This window comes from Anser brachyrhynchus, assembly GCF_964034855.1.
Source record: "Anser brachyrhynchus genome assembly, chromosome: 4".
NCBI lineage: Eukaryota > Metazoa > Chordata > Aves > Anseriformes > Anatidae > Anser > Anser brachyrhynchus.
The window spans coordinates 18,854,627-18,870,001 of record NC_137698.1 but is presented as its reverse complement, the minus strand read 5'-3'; the positions used below and the strand labels follow the sequence as shown (position 1 = coordinate 18,870,001).

Genomic DNA, 15,375 nt, shown 5'->3' with positions numbered 1-15,375 from the left:
ATTCTCTTCTGCTGGGATAATATCTGTTCACTCTCCTTTCAACTAAAAACACTGCATTATCGTTAAGTCCAAGTCTGGTTCAACTCAGAAAGAACAGTTGCTTTTACTGAGTTTTGTGAGGTTGGTTTGTTTTAGTTTTTTAAACTCTTGATTGGAACATCTTTCTCTAATATAATTTAAGATCTTCGAAGCAATTTGGTACAAGCTTTTTGGGTGCCTGTCATCTAATACAAAATTGTGAAATTTGGACTGCTAAACTTCCTTTCAGTCTTCGTGATATTTTATAATAAGCACCTAGATTTCTGGTAACTTTTATAATTAAAAGTCTTGGCCCAGGTTCCTTCAGATATTTTGTATTGCAATTTTTACTTTATTTTTTTTTAAGGAATACTTAATCTGCGTATCTTTACCTGATATTTTAGTAAGAAGCCTATCATATGTACTTCTTCCAGGCTGTTTTACAGTGTATTTATAGTCTAGGCATTATTTCCTCGAGAATAATGGGGGTGGTTATTTGAAAAAAAAAAAATAAAAAAATGTGTAAGATGGAGGGAAGAGAGAAGAACTTCATGGGGGAGAATAATTTTGCTGCTTCTACCTTTACATTATTACTTTGCATGTGGAAAGAAAAAAATATCAGTCAAATATATAAATTAAAATCAATAAAATAAAATCATTAAAATTTAATAATATTAAAAATAAAATATAATTATTAATTTAATTAAATTTAATAAAGGCATATCAATTATATAAAACAAGTAATCCAGGAGTGTTAAGTCTAAGCACTTGTAACTCGGCTAAAAATTGATGTGTTGATGTACCTGCAGTTGTTTCAGGTATTGATGTTCTCTTCTTTCCCAGGATAAGACAAGTCCTAGGTGAAGAGGCAATGTCTTATTGTACTTAGTGTAGGAGTGAAGAGGACCATGGTTGGTGTAAGCAGTACTCAGAAATCTGATGAGTAGCTAGGGGAAACATCCTTCAAGATTTCTGTATTTTAGAGAAGACTGAAGAGTGGTCTTGTGTTGTTTGGTTGTTTTTTCCTTCCTTTCTGAAGCGTGCATTTTGGTCTAGCTAATTTAATCCCAACTGGCTGTGCATATGTTTTTTGGAAGTGTGTCTCAGGGATTGCTCCTATGTAGTTCTCAAATTTTGGGGGTAAATTCAGGGAGAAACTTAGAGGGTTTAACTCAAGCTGAAAACCACTGCCTTAACTACTGCAGAGCCAGCAGAAAGTAGCTTCAGCTTTTATGAAAGTAGTTTTCAGGTTTTTTTGGCGGGGGGAAATCAACTAAGCATAATCTTTTTTATTATTATGTGAACAACAAGGCTGTGCTTCCCATTCCTCCTACTTGAGCAAGTGTGAAGTAACACAGTACAGCTTGAGCTGATAAAACAGTATGCTGTCACCAGCAGAAGGTCCTGCTGTATGCTCCTCTGGTGCTGGTCTCTCCCTGATTCAGCGTTCAGCTGCCAGAAAGCTACTCCAGCCATAGAGAGAGCATTTCTTGTCCAAATTAGTGACATGGACCGTTCTTCTGGTCAGAACGAGTGCAAGGGGGAGGCAGGGTTGAGGACAGGCTGCCTGGTTAGACAGAGAAAAGAGCCATGGTGAGCTGCTGCATCATTTCAAGGCTGTATGTCGCAGCTAGAGCCTCTTGGCAAAACCTGCCCCAGCCTTTCCTGTATTCCCTGCGGGAGCAGGAACTGACAAAGCCGAAGTTACTGGGAGAGGTGAATCAGCTGCTGCTATATTTTTTTCTTCTCTTCAAGAGGTCCCAGATGCATTTCTGTACCAAAATTTTAAATTGCTTCTTATGAGCTCATGTGAAATGGGATAGCTGCTGGCAAAATAAGAATTTGCTGGCAGTGACTTCTGTCAGAAACGCAGCCAGCCCTTCTGGAGTGAAGTTGTGAGGCTGCTGTCTAAGGGTTAAACAAAATTGTGTAAGGCTGCTGTGCTGTTTCCAGCCGAGCAGGAATCTCTAACAAAACTCTGTGTGAGCTCAAACGTGTTTGTTACAAGCATTATCATGGAGCTGTCAATATTAATAGCTGGCTCTGATAATACCTCTAACACTGGAGCTGTTAGGGTTTGTCCAGGTGATTTATGTGGTTACCTGCTTCTACCATGACTGTTCTGAATTTAAGCCTCCTCAAGGTGGGCCAGTCCACCCTGATAAAACTGTAAAACCAGATTTGAACCGAGCAGATCCTGTTGCAATGAGTTAGCGCTAGATTGAAACCCTGGTGGCAACCTGAGTGCTTGATGGTAAGGAACATGTCCGATGAGAATGTCAAACTGTACCAAGATTTTTCTTTGTTAGATAACTGTGTGTACGCTAAGTGTTAAAAGTACGTGTCAAACTTCAATCTTACCAAAATACCAAGCTAGTCCTTCTAGATGGCTGTTTTCCCTCTAGTCCCCTGGTAATTCCTATGGCTCCGTAACTCTTTTCCTGTTTTTTTAAGTTCAGACAAGAAAGGAAAAGTGACAGTACAGAGGAAACGGGCTTACCAAGTGCAAAGGAAAGCCGTCTTCCGTTAGCCTTTAACTACGTAAGCTCTGAAATGTGCAATAGACTTGAGTGTTAATTTTGCATGTTTTGACGTTTTTCTTGTCCCTTTAGTAGTAGATGCGTTCAGAGAAACTCTAGAGATATGGTTTAAGACTTCTGGTGTAGGTGAGGCTGTGGCTGGCCGTGGTGGAGCCTGTCAGGCCTGCGGGCTTGCACTTGCACCTGCACGGCCTGGTGCCCGCCAGGCCCTGGGGAGAGCCAGTTCAGGAACATCATCAGGAGGCCACGGAGAGGAACCACTCTGGTCTGCTTTCATAGGTCTGTCCATACCTGAAGTTTTATGGGCGTGCTCTTGTGAAGTGGTTAACTCTGGGAAGGAGTGAGAGTGAAAAACCAGCAGCGCTGGTGTGAGGCAGGGATGTGTGCCTGAGAGGCCCTCAGCAGCATGAGCTCCGGTTAAAGCGCCGCAGCTTTGGGGTTGGGAGATGTTTGTTTTGTCTGCACGGTACTGGCTTGGTCTTATATTTGGTTTTGGTCACTTCTAAAGCTGTTCAAGGAAGATGTAGCTTTGAAGTGAAGAGGAAATGTATTGCTGTTGTGTGACTCAAACTGCTTTGTGAGTATTGAAAGTGTGAATTGACAGCTGCTGCCTTCATATTCTCGTATTTTAATGCATACATTTTAATTGCCACATTTGGAAGTACTCAAGTCATTAAAAAAAAAAGCAGTAAAATGTTTTATTAATACCCAGTTCTGTTGGTTTTACTTTAAGAAATTAAATAAAATCAAGTCCTTCCAGAGCTTTTAAAAGACTCAGGAATAGAAGCGAGTTTCAAATTTTTGCCGGTGCTGCAGAGTTCCAGAGATGAACAGAAACAAAACTTTACTGCTGTTCTTCTCTTGGTGTACTTGAGAAGAATGGAATTTACAATTCAAATTTTACTTTGGAATGACTGTGGTGACTTCTTCAAGAAGTCTCCTTCACAGAGGGAATGTGATTTGCAAGGCTACAGAGCCTTGGCAAAATAATATGGGGATACCATTAATTGTGGATGCGATACAGGAAGCAACATAAGTAATGAGCTAGAAATTGTGTGGCTGAGATGGACTTCGGTATTTCTAGGTGGAAATAAAAATCTACCATTAATACATGAGCTACTGTAACTGGCATTTCCTGACATGTAGATGACTGTGAGAGTCAAGGTACTAGTTTTCTTGGGAATTTCCTAGCACTTAGTTTTTTTCCATCTTGGAATATGCAGACATGTTGATCAGAATAATTTGTGCTGGCCTTCATGGAAGCTCAGCAGAAAATATTTATATTTATTATATGAGAAATGCATATCCAGCTTAAGGAGCAGAAGTACATATTGCATCACTAAACCCCAAACCCTTAGTGGTAAAAGAAAGAGTTTTGGAACAGTTGCATTTTTGGCACGTACATCCAAAATACATTGGCAAGGCCATTGTTAAGCACAGCTGTCTGAGTTTAAATTTATAGTTTTGACTTTCCAGAACCTAACATCAAACCTGTCTGGTTCTCATTAAGATTCTCATCCAAAATGCACTTCTGCTCATTAAATCTGGCTTCCCAGAGTATAGATATCTCTTTTTACAAGAGACAGAATGTAAGGATATAAGATCATTTTTGTTTCTTCAGATTTAAAAATAAATAAACAAGTAACCAAGTCACTTAAAACAGAAATCAAAAGATAATATCTTGGTTCTGAGGAATTCAGATCTGTTCTGTAAAGGATAGCATTTGAGAGATAACACAGTAGCTTACCCTTTATAGCAAACCTAGGCTCTGGCAGCTTGTATCTTACAGGTAGCTGTTGTGGAAAGCAAGGAAGTTTCAAGTTATTCTCAAGTTCTTTGTAACATTTGACTGCTAATTGACAATAACGTTTTTTGCAACATTGAAGTTTTGTTACTTTTCTGGGTGTTAATAGCTCACAACTGTGAGACCAGGCTCTGGTGAAATAGCCATCCAGCTTCTTAGAAGACACTTGAGTTACCGAATTTATTGGGTGCGGTTGGGTATTCAGAAGGGGTGATGGAGAGAACTGAAAGTTCAGCCCTGTAGCTAGTCCTAGCAAAAGGTGTGCTGAGAAAAATACATCTTTGACTTTAAAAACAAGTTTCATGTTTCAGGTAGCCAGTATTGCCTTCCCTGACAAAGAAGCTAATTCCCATGGCTACCTTGTTATTTCTCCTAATTTTTAAAGAAGATGCACAGTTGATGACAGTAGCAAGCTAGATGTAACTATTGCAGATTTGAAATAAAAGGGAGGGGCTCGTGGGAGAAAGAAAATAACATCTTTTGCTTCTTGTTTCCCTCTTTTTGTACTGCATTTTCAGATGAAATTCTAAACAGCCTTAAAGCCAGAAGGACTTAGAACAAATACTGTAATGTTTTGCTCAAGCATAGGATCTCCTATCCTAACCTTTAAAAATTTTGATAAAGGTAATTATAATTCTATAGATGTGAGAACTTAAGTTATGGCATTGCAATTTGTCAAGCTGCATCATATCTGTTCAAGACTTTGACTTTGTCACATGCTCAGATGAGATGAATTAAGGCAAATTTGGGAAAATACTGAAAAATTAAATAAACAATTGCTCAAGTAGGGTGAACTTGCTTATGAGATGAGAATTTTCACAGGGAAGAAGAGAGTCATTGTGTGTGACATAAAGTTAATATTACAGTTCAGAAATCTTATAGAGTAGAAAATAGGCTGTAAGGTTAAATAGCCCATCTTACTACTACATCTGGACCTAACTTTGTAAAGCTGTTGCATACAGGTGGCCATTTTTCAAAATGGGAAGACAGAGCTCTCATATGAGCATAAGATCCTGTCTAATGATTGTACAAGCGTAGAGCCCGCAAGTTCAAGATCCATATTAAATATTAAGTGACTCACAGGAATCCTGTTTGGCTGGTTCTCTGCTTTAGTGTTTCACATACTAAACATTGGGGAACAAACATTTGATGCTTCATAAATGAGAGAAGTCAAATATTGGAAGTTACAGGGAGTCTCTCTCAGCTAATCGCAGAAGAGTTGTAGTCTGAGACTTAACTGGGTTATGTTTGAAGTAATAAGTCAAGGGCAGGTGAAAATTGATTGCTTATTTTGTCTGATAAGAAGGCAGCACACTAACAGTGTCAAGAGTAATTTGGAAATAGTCACTTCACTGTAGGTTGGTTGATTTGAGATTAATGGCATTTTCACTTTGCTGCAGTAATGGTCTGGTCCTCCATTCAAAAATATACCTGGAGAAGGGGGTTAAAGGCTGTGTGTTGTGATACCTGGCTAAATTTAGCTTGCTTTTGCCTCTGAGTACTGGGAAAGAGATGATATTTCAATGTTTAAGTGGGCTGAGGATGGGTGAGTTTTTTTTTTTAAAAAAAAAAAAAAAAGACAATTTCTAAAATTGCTGACTTCTAATTAGAAGACTTGCTTAAAGGACAAAGAAAGAACAGGAACTGGTAGAGGTAGTCTGACATAAGGACCAAAGTAATCAATGCAAATGTAATATTGCAGAGCGGATATGAATGGCCCTTTCGTTACCCCTGCATAACTACCTCCGAGCTATAGCTGATGCCACGTGGGTGACTGGAGTTTATACAAAGACATGACTCAGCTTCTACGTTAAGGCCAGTGATCATACTCATCTTTTCACTCATGTTGTAGAATTGCTTAGAAATAACCTTTGGGTATCTTAAAATAAATAATATTTCTCTCTGAATTTGGTATAGGAGTAAGTACTTATGGTTTGACACTAAACAGCTTTCAAAATCAGGCTTTCTTTTCCCAGAATAAAATCAATTTGACCCTATATATGACAGTGAAACACAGTTAAGTGCTTCCTTTCTTTGCTGCACTAATGAATGTCTGTCTTACAGACTCTGGACAAATTTTATTTAGTCTATTCTAATAAATGTGTTCCAAAAACTAATGTTTTTATATATGGAACTTTTGTCCTCCTCTCACATGTGTTAACTCCTGAAATGACTTGTTTAGGAAGTGTATCAGCGATAAAGCTAGAAGGCTGATCTGCAGCCTTGCCGATCAGAGCTCTTTCCACCTTGCGGATCTGCCTGTAACAGGCATAACTGCTGCTGACTCAAAGCCTCCTGCGCTTTTGCTGCCATGGGGTGCTTTGTAATGGCATCGTCTGAGCCTTTCTCCCCCTTCTGTTGGCAGGGACCACTCCGTATCTCCTCCTTAAGAGGAGAACTCCCCAGTATAGGCAGGATATATTTGTGTCACAGAAAAAGTCCCACAACATGACCTGATTTCCTGAAGTATTTCAGGACCTAGAAGTCACTTGTGACTGTTCCATGGGAAATGTTTGGTACTTCGCAGAGTTCAGTTGGAGCTACGTGCAATACTTGTTCCAAACCTGATAGAAAATATGTGGGAATTTGCAGTACAAGGCTTCTCATGGGAACAATTTTGAAGAAGATTTGGAAACAGTAACCCGGGAATGAAAAAATGAGTAGTGGGGTTTTGTACATGGCAGTTGCTTGAAATTTGCTGAGAAGTTGGGAATGCTGCAGAAATCCTGGAGGAGGTGATGTGTTGCACGGGGTAGACCAGGCAAATGGAGGTTTGTTGTACGGATGTTGGTCCCACATAGCTGCTTGTCTTCTAAACAAAACAGAAAAGCATTTTGGTACATAAATGTAAACTTTTCAGTAGTGGCTCTTGTGAATTTTTCTTTCTTTAGTACAACTCCATAAGAGCATGCATTTTGTTTTCAAAAAGGAGTGTGGTTGGAGATGTAAACTGCGATGTTTAATTTAGTGATTAGTTACTGCTGGATGGGTGGCATTCACTTATCGGGCAAGAGTACCCGAAACCTGTTTTCTGCCGTAGTTTGCTGTTTTGTGCTGGATGGCTGTTGATTGAGGGGTTTTGTGTTCTTAATGTGGTGGGGGCTCTTGCAAAAGGAAAATAGGGCTCTTCAGCTGGGCATGGCCAACCTGTGGCTCTCAAAGCCTTGACTGGCAAGCAGAGGGCAGAGCTCCACACCGGGGCCGTGTCAGCTGGGCAGCCACAGGGGTGGGCTGAGAAACCTAAAACCAGGGGTCTGGCTACTCGCTCTTCCTCACTAGGAAACACAGCAGCAGCAGGAGTTGACAGTTTGCCTGCTCCCAGATTTGGGGTCTGCAAAAGGAGCTGTGCGGCATCTTTGGGGAACACCGGCCGCTTGGGAAATGCTTGTGGCTCAGTCCTTGGGGATACCTTGTGGCTCTCGCAGGTGAATATTCGGCTTAGGTACGTGGCCAGGAAGGTCGGCTGCTGGCATGCTCGGTGTTAAAATACCTTTTGTGTTCATTGTGGAATGTGGACGTTTGTGGAGCTTCCTGCTTTTAAGGCAGAAGGATGGCAACTCTTGAGCCGTTTATGCGTCCTCACTGTTGTCCTTCTCCTAAGATGACACCGGGCTGGTCTGTTGGAATTTAGAGCTGCAGCAAAACCAGCTGGTTGCCAGGAAAAAGCACTCCTGAGCCGGTAACTGCACTGTGTAACTGCCAGTAACAAAAGCATGAATAAGACATCTCATAATTTATTCCATTCCTGACTTGTCATTTTTGTCATTTTGAAACTGTCACGGTCTCCACCCCCCTACCTTGTACCTTTTTTCCCCTGCTTTTGTGTTTCTCTCCAGATGTAGCAGAGCATACCTCACCTTCCCAGGTGTCCTTGCTATCGGGCACACATCCCCCTGGAGTTTCTTGACAAATCCTCAAAAACTGTGAAGGATTTTTTTTTTAACTGTTTAATCTCTCACATAACAGGAAATGTCCAGGTCTCCTGCTTTATGCTGAACATTGTTTTGCAGCATCTCACAGGAGAGGTGCACCCGAATGGTACCGCCTGTGGCAAAGCTTTTGTCCCCAAGCTCTGTTCTCATGTCTTCCTGCTGCTTCCACGTTTGTGGTAGCATAAATGTTTTTGCTAAAGCTATCCTGGCTTTCTTGCACAGCTGTAACAGATTCTTTTGAAATAAGAAAAATAGGTACCCAGCCATCCTCCATCATCTTGCCATAAGCTCATAAATTTTGCCAGAAACAGTTTTAAGTTGTTATAAAGACCCTCCTTGAGTCTGTGACAGCTAACCAAGGATCATGCCGCTGGATAAATCTGGCAATAATAAAATTATCTGGAGAAATGAGCAAGGCCAAAACTGCTTGATCCTGCCTCGTGGAGCTGTTCTTTCAATTTCTGGTATCGATTTTCACCTAGAATCCTGTGAAGTATGAGCTAGAAGGTAGCTCGATGCCAATAAAAGTACCTGCATACCTGCCTTTGGATGAAATACTGAAGATGGCCCTTCCTGGATTATAGGAGTTGTCTTTGGTATTTTACCAGATGGCTGGTGGTCCTGATGGGAAGCCTTTTCTGAATGTTTTCTTTCATGGGGGTCATGATGCACATCTGCGTGGATTTCTTGCTTTGGGAAACCGCGAGTGGGCGCGTTGCAGGCTGGGGGCCTATGGATCAACAGCACCAGTAAAAAGCAAAATGGTGTGAGAGCAGCGGGAAGCAAGAAGCTCCCAAATAATAAATCAGGAGAGCAGTGTCTCCTATTTTACTTTGAGGTTTTGGCTTCTGGTTGGTCAGTCAGTTAATTTGATGTGGAAAGGACACAGAGATCAGAATAGTTTTAATTAAAACCAGACACAAGCCGTTCTGCGGGCCATGAGGCAGGCCTTTGGGAAGCACCAGCCAGAACGGCGGCCTCTCCGAGGGGCCTGCCCTGCCATGCAGCCCACCAGCCCGGGGCGGAGGCAGGTCGTGATATTTCACTGCCCCAAGCGGGCTGTGGGAGATCAGGTCAGGGATGATTTTTTGGGTGAGAATTAGAATCAGGGATGAGTACGTGACCCAAGAAGTGGGGAGAGGAACCCCCTCAGAGGTGCCCTGTGGTGTGCGCCCTCCTGGAAGCCCACAGAGGCAGGTGGAGCGGGGCTTGGGATCGCCGGGCTTTCTATGTGGGGTGGCTTTGCCCCAGGGGCTTTTTGTGTGGGGTGACTTTGTCCCCCGAGCTTTCTGTGTGGAGTGGCCGGGCTCTGCCCGGGTTTTCACCCCGCGGAGGCAGCCACCCGGCTGCAGTACGATGGTGACAGCGCCAGCTCCGTCTCCGAGCCACGGCGGTGGCACTCGTGCGGCTGCGAGGGGCGCTGCCGCCTCGGGGCGCCCGTGCCCCTGCCTGCCCGAGCCCCGGCGGCTCGGGGCCGGGGCGGGTTTATTTTCTTCTTCTTTCCTTTTTTTTTTTTTTTTCCCTCCCGGTGTTCCCTAGCGGAAGCACAAAGCCAGCGGCCCCGGGCCTCCCGCTCCTCTCCTCCGCGCTTTAAAGCCCGAAAAGCGGCGGCGCCCGGCTCCGCCACCCCCCGGACCTCTCCCCCCCCCTCCCCTCCCGCGGGCGGGCACCGATCGCAGCCCGGGGCTCGGGGGGAGCCGGTGCCGGCAGCGGGAGGCAGGCGCTGCCCGAGGGATGGGCTGCTCCGGCAGCAGGCTCTGCACCTACCCGCCGTGCGCCGCAGCCAGGGTAACGCCGCCGGGCTCGCCTGGGTCGGGCGGGGATTCGGGGTGCGGGGCTTGGGGGTTTTGGGGGTGATTTTTTTTTTTTTTTGGTAGCGATGCTGGGGAGCGGGGCGCGGCGAGGGGAGGAAGGAGCTGACAAGGGGAGAGAAGAGGGGGGCTCCTGTGCTCCTCTCCCGGCTCTCGGGGGGTGCGGGGCGATGCCCACCCCGTAACGCGCCCCACGAGGTGCCCTGCCCGCCTCGGGCACTCCTGCGCCCTTGTCAGCCATCGGCTGCCTTGTGCCCAGGGCTCCCGGCGCTCCACCCATCATAAAGTGTGCAACCGAGTGCTGCGGAGCAGGATTCAGATTGCCGTGGTATCCTGGAATAATAATAATAAAAAAACAACCAGCAGAGCTATTATTTCGTTTTAGAGTACAACTTCCTTAACGACAGGAGAACATCTGTGTGTTTGGTAACGGTGGGGCTGTTATCCTTACATGATTCATGTCTTGGCTTCTTGCTCCTGCCGCTTGTTTTGCTGCAGAGCACGTATAAGTTGATTATTGGAAGGTGCCCTGTCCAGATCGCTGGTAACCAGTGTTTGGGTTTGTTTGTTTTTTCTCCTACAGAGGGAGGAAGCGCTGAAACAACACAAAGAGTTATCTCAGGAGCTAGTTAACCTTCGAGGAGAACTGGGTAAGAATTTATTTATTTTATTAATCTCAATGAAAGCAGAAATGGGGCAGACCGGATCTCTGCAAAGACAGATGCCGTGGTGTTGTAATGGCAGGCGTTTAATTCCCTGGCTGAATCCTGCTCAGATGCTGCATCGCTGCGTTCGGAGCCCAGCAGCATGACCCCAGGTTCACTGAATCCCTGGCACCGAGCTGCCTGTGCCTGGGGAGCCTCCTCACAAAACACGCATCTGACGACCAAAGAATTCACTTTCAGGAAATGGCGGGGGGACGTCTGGCAACGTGCACACTGTCTGAGCCCCAACTCTAGAGGTCTGCAGCAAAAATCCATAAACCTGTGAAATATGCTGCGCAAAATTCTCATTTTGCTTTAGTGACTTGTAGGTGAATGAGTGGGGAATTAATAGAAGGCAATGGTGTCGGGCTAATGAGATTACATCTTTGAACTCATCCTAGTGGTCAGCTATGATATGAAATTGAGCTGTAATGTGCAAGGGCCGATTTTGCCAACTTTGAAGCTTGATTTAACTGCATTAATGGCAACTTCATATAACTTGTTCAAACTCAAAGCAGGATCATCTTGTGGAGTGCAAAAAGTCATTGAATTAAACTGAGGGTGCTTGAAAATGAAACTAGAGTTTTATAAAAAGCCCACTTCTGTCAGGATGGAGCCCCTTTAAATAGAAAAAAAAAAAACCCAACTTCTAAAAGCAGAAGTGAAGAGTGCAGTGGTTTCAGATACATCACTTATTACTGAGGAGTCGAAGTGTTTATTTTCACATGCTTTGGAAGTTGAGTGTTGTCTCAACCAAACTGGAGTGTAGGTCTTGTTCCGTGCAGGTGGTGCACTTAGTGTTCAGATTTATTTATCAGCGCTGATTAACAGGGCGGGCAACTCCTGTGACTAATTAGAGTTGAAAGCTTGATGGGAAGGAAGGGGTTACCCCCAGCTGAACCAGCAGAGCACAGCTTCTCCTTGTCACTGTTACTGGTGTCCAGTTGAGAGCTTATTGCAAAATGCAGCTTTCTGGGAGCCTTACTTGGTGGTGTGTGAAATTGTGGTCTGTGAGCGGGGGGCAGCACAAGCAGCGAGAGCCTTGCAGCCTGGGTAGATGCAAGAGAGTACCAAAGGTACCAAACACACCACAGAAATGTGTCAAGCTTTCTTTCCTGAAAGTTCAAGACTAGAAAGCTGGGGCTTTTCTAGAGCTTAGTGCTCAGTGACCTCTCCCACGCTGCAATCTTTAACCTTTCTGCTGACAAAGTGTCTGGATTGCACTGTAGGAGCTGCTTTTGAAAGAGCCTTGGGTCCCTCTGGCCTCGTGTCCTTGTGCCAGTGCCTGCCTGGAGCCTGCTGAAGGCTGGGGGCTTCCAAGCAGCGTGGCTGGAGGAGCTGCTGCTGCAAGGGAAAGGTTGTGAGGAGGGCAGAGGGCTGCGTCCCGCAGCAGCCAGCACTGTGTCACCCCACAGTGACAAAAGTAGAACTTGAGTCATAGTGAGGAAACTTCTTGGGTGAACTACGGAGTTGTGTTGTGAATATAACATGGATTTATATATATGGATTTACGGATTTATGAATTCATATATGGATTTATTTATAACATGGATTTATATATGCACACCTGCTAATCAGCTCTCTTTCCCCTGTTAAATGGGTAGAGCTGAATTTAAGATTCCCATAGGTTGTTTTGAGGTAAGGATTGAGAACTTTTGGTTCATAGCATCATTTAGGCACAGGCTGGTTAGACAGTTAAGTTCACTTTCAGTCTTCTTTTGGCTGTATGGACGCACTGCCTCACGCAGGCCCAGGCTGACGTGTTTTTAAGGCATGTTGTTCCGCAGTTTGGGAACGCGCGGTCTAGGAAGAGGAACCAGGTGTGTCCAGCTTGGTGTAGTCTGTGCACTGGATGTTGCCAAATGTGAGAGGAGCATGAAATCTGCAGCGTGCACCTTGCAGGTTTGAGTCCTCAGTTTCTGCCTTTGAAGTTTAATTGCATATGCTCCCAAGCTCCTTTGTTTACCTTGCAAAACCAAATTGGCTTGCCATCAAACTGTCCGTTTTGCTAGATTATGCTGCAATCCCCTTTCTACCCAAACACGTTCCTGTTTAACGACTGCATGCAAACATTTTGGGGTGGGGGGCCGGTTTAGATACGGATTGCAGTCCCAGGCTCTCACTTTGACAGCCACCATGTCACCAAGCCCCGTGCGGAGGACACGTACCAGACGCTGTCTGCTTTCTGCTTTCAGTAGCTGGAAACGCATGCGAGGATTAGCGGTGATGATGTATTTGGGGACAGGCTTTTCCAAGGAGGTCAGTTTCATTATCAGCCATGGCTTTCCTTAAAACCTCCAGCCACAAAGACTGAACTTGGTGGTTTGAATGTAAACACCTTGGTCCTGGGATCCCTGAGCAGATACGAATGCTGTTGGCCACCTGTTTCTCTCCTTATTAAGATACAGGGTAATGTATAAATAATTTCTAGTTACCTGTTTAATTACGTAAGTAGAAATCATAAGAGTTGCGTTTCCTCAGAGGTACGAAACTACTCCCCAACATTAATTGTGCTTCCAATTGTTTTGGAGTCACTTTGGAGCCCTGCTGGACATGATCCAGGCCAGTGCTGCTATGCACCAGCTGCTGCAGAGCTGACTCAGCCGACGTGTTGGCCCTTCAAAAACTGCAATGCAGGAGCATTTGTCAGTGGGCAGGAGAGACCTGCCTGCACCCCCGACAGCCAGACATCTAACCCCTCCGTGCTGCAATTGGTAAACAGTATTTTCTTCAGAAATCCCTTTCTGCTGTTTTTTTATTATTATTAATAAATGACCTTTAAAGTGTCCTTTGGAGGTTGGGATAAAAAGGCTGCTGTTTTTTACTAACAGATGGCGTGGATATGATTTGGTTGCCAGGTCATGGTAATTCTTGAAAATAGTTAACAGCAGCTAGACATTTCCATCAGCTATTTGGGGGAGGGAACCTATCTTCCCATGCTTTTCCCTGCCTGCTGATACTCTAGCATTTGCAGTATTGTAGGATAGGAACTTTCTTCCTGGCAGACACCTGAGTGTTTCATATATATATTCAACCAAACCCACTTAAACGTAGCTCAAAGCGTGCTTTTGGTTTACCTGGCTCATTTCAACTTGCCCAAGAACAAGACTGTGGCACACGGCTTAACACCACGTGTTGTTAGTCTTGTGACAGAAGTAACACCAAGAGAAACTTGGTCATAAACGGAAAGCGTGCTTGGGTAGAAGGATTTCCAATATTGAGAGTCTGCCAGAATTGTGACCTAATTATTGGGTAATAACAACAACAAAAAAATCTGTAGGGAAGGAAACGAGCTTGTGTTTCTGCAGTAGACTCACTGGTCAATGGAAGGTATTCATAAATATTCCTACGTGAAAGATGAAGTTAGAGCAATAAAACGTTATGCACTGTGGCATAACACCATGCTAAATACTTGATGCTTTCTGGCAATTACTGGCTTTCACATCCCCCATACCTATTAAAATGCTGCCAGTTTACTGTGCTAGTGACCTCTGTTTTGAAATGTCAGACAGTCTAATGGGTTTTCATTTCATAAATCATAACTAGGCCAGTGAGTGACTTAGACAACTTTATGAAGATAACTTTTGCTTCAAAGTAATTCAATTTAGGACTCCAAAACAACGTTATGTTTTCTCTTCTCTGAGCTATGGCGGCTTTTAGGGGAGAGTAAGCTGAGAAATGTTTTTATGTAAGCATTTGAGCCATAAATGACTGGATTGGTTTAGTTACAATGAATTGTTATATAATTAGAGTAAAACCAAACTAAATTTAGAAAGGAGGAGATATTACACATTTGTAAGGGCTTATCCCTTGTTATCCCTTGGCTGCTTTTCCTGGGAACGTGCAGTACACTTCTTGGGGTTTCTACAAAACAGGGCAACTTTTGGAGCCCTCTCCTTGACCTGGGGCTATGGTTCGTGCCGTTGGGAGCTGCCGCGGTTTGTGCTCTCAGAGGGAGCTGCCGGTGCCTGGTTCTCCACACCTCTGTTTCTAGGTGGTGGCTGATGTTGCTGGCACACAGAAAGCTTTGCAGTCAAATCTGTGAGATGGAAGCAGCCGCCGTTAACAGCTATGTATGGATGTTAATTTTACATTTCGAAAACATTTCTGATATGAAGACATGCTGTTACCAAACGTCAGGAGCTTCCTGTGATTGCTGGAGGTAGTGGTTCCACCCAAAAGAACCAGGCTCTTCATGGGTAATAAACAGGTGTTGAACATTAAAACATGGATTAATCTTGCTCTGTGTTGTAATAATACAGAGGGAGACTGTCCCAGGCTGGCTGGGACAACCAAGTGGGGAAAAATATTAACAGATTTTCTATTTCAATAATGAAGGAGATCTTGCTTCTGGCTGCCAAGTCCACCATTCTGTATATTCTACAAGTAGCCTGAAAGCTTAAAACTACTTAGTGTTAGAGATGTAATTGAGCAAACTTAATGGGTGGATGGATAGTGCACCATTTCATCTGATTTTTCTTCCAAATGCCATTTGACCATTTGTCTCCTGTTGTTCCTTCAGCTCAAGGTCTGTGGTCTTCTTAATGAGTGACATAATAAAGATGT

The 15,375-nt window shown here is 44.1% G+C and overlaps 1 protein-coding gene across 9 annotated transcripts in view; it reads left to right on the top strand.

Moving 5' to 3' along the window:
* MTUS1 (microtubule associated scaffold protein 1) overlaps window positions 1-15,375 on the top strand; it is a 115,020-nt gene that overhangs the window by 87,154 nt on the left and 12,491 nt on the right. For 8 of the 9 annotated variants that reach the window (XM_080589579.1, XM_080589577.1, XM_080589578.1 and 5 more), the window contains one exon: window positions 10,689-10,755. In XM_080589579.1, coding sequence (XP_080445705.1) covers window positions 10,689-10,755 — 67 coding nt within the window. Of the gene's footprint in view, window positions 1-9,690; window positions 10,083-10,688; window positions 10,756-15,375 lie in introns of those variants that run through there. The other variant, XM_080589585.1, reaches the window with a different exon arrangement.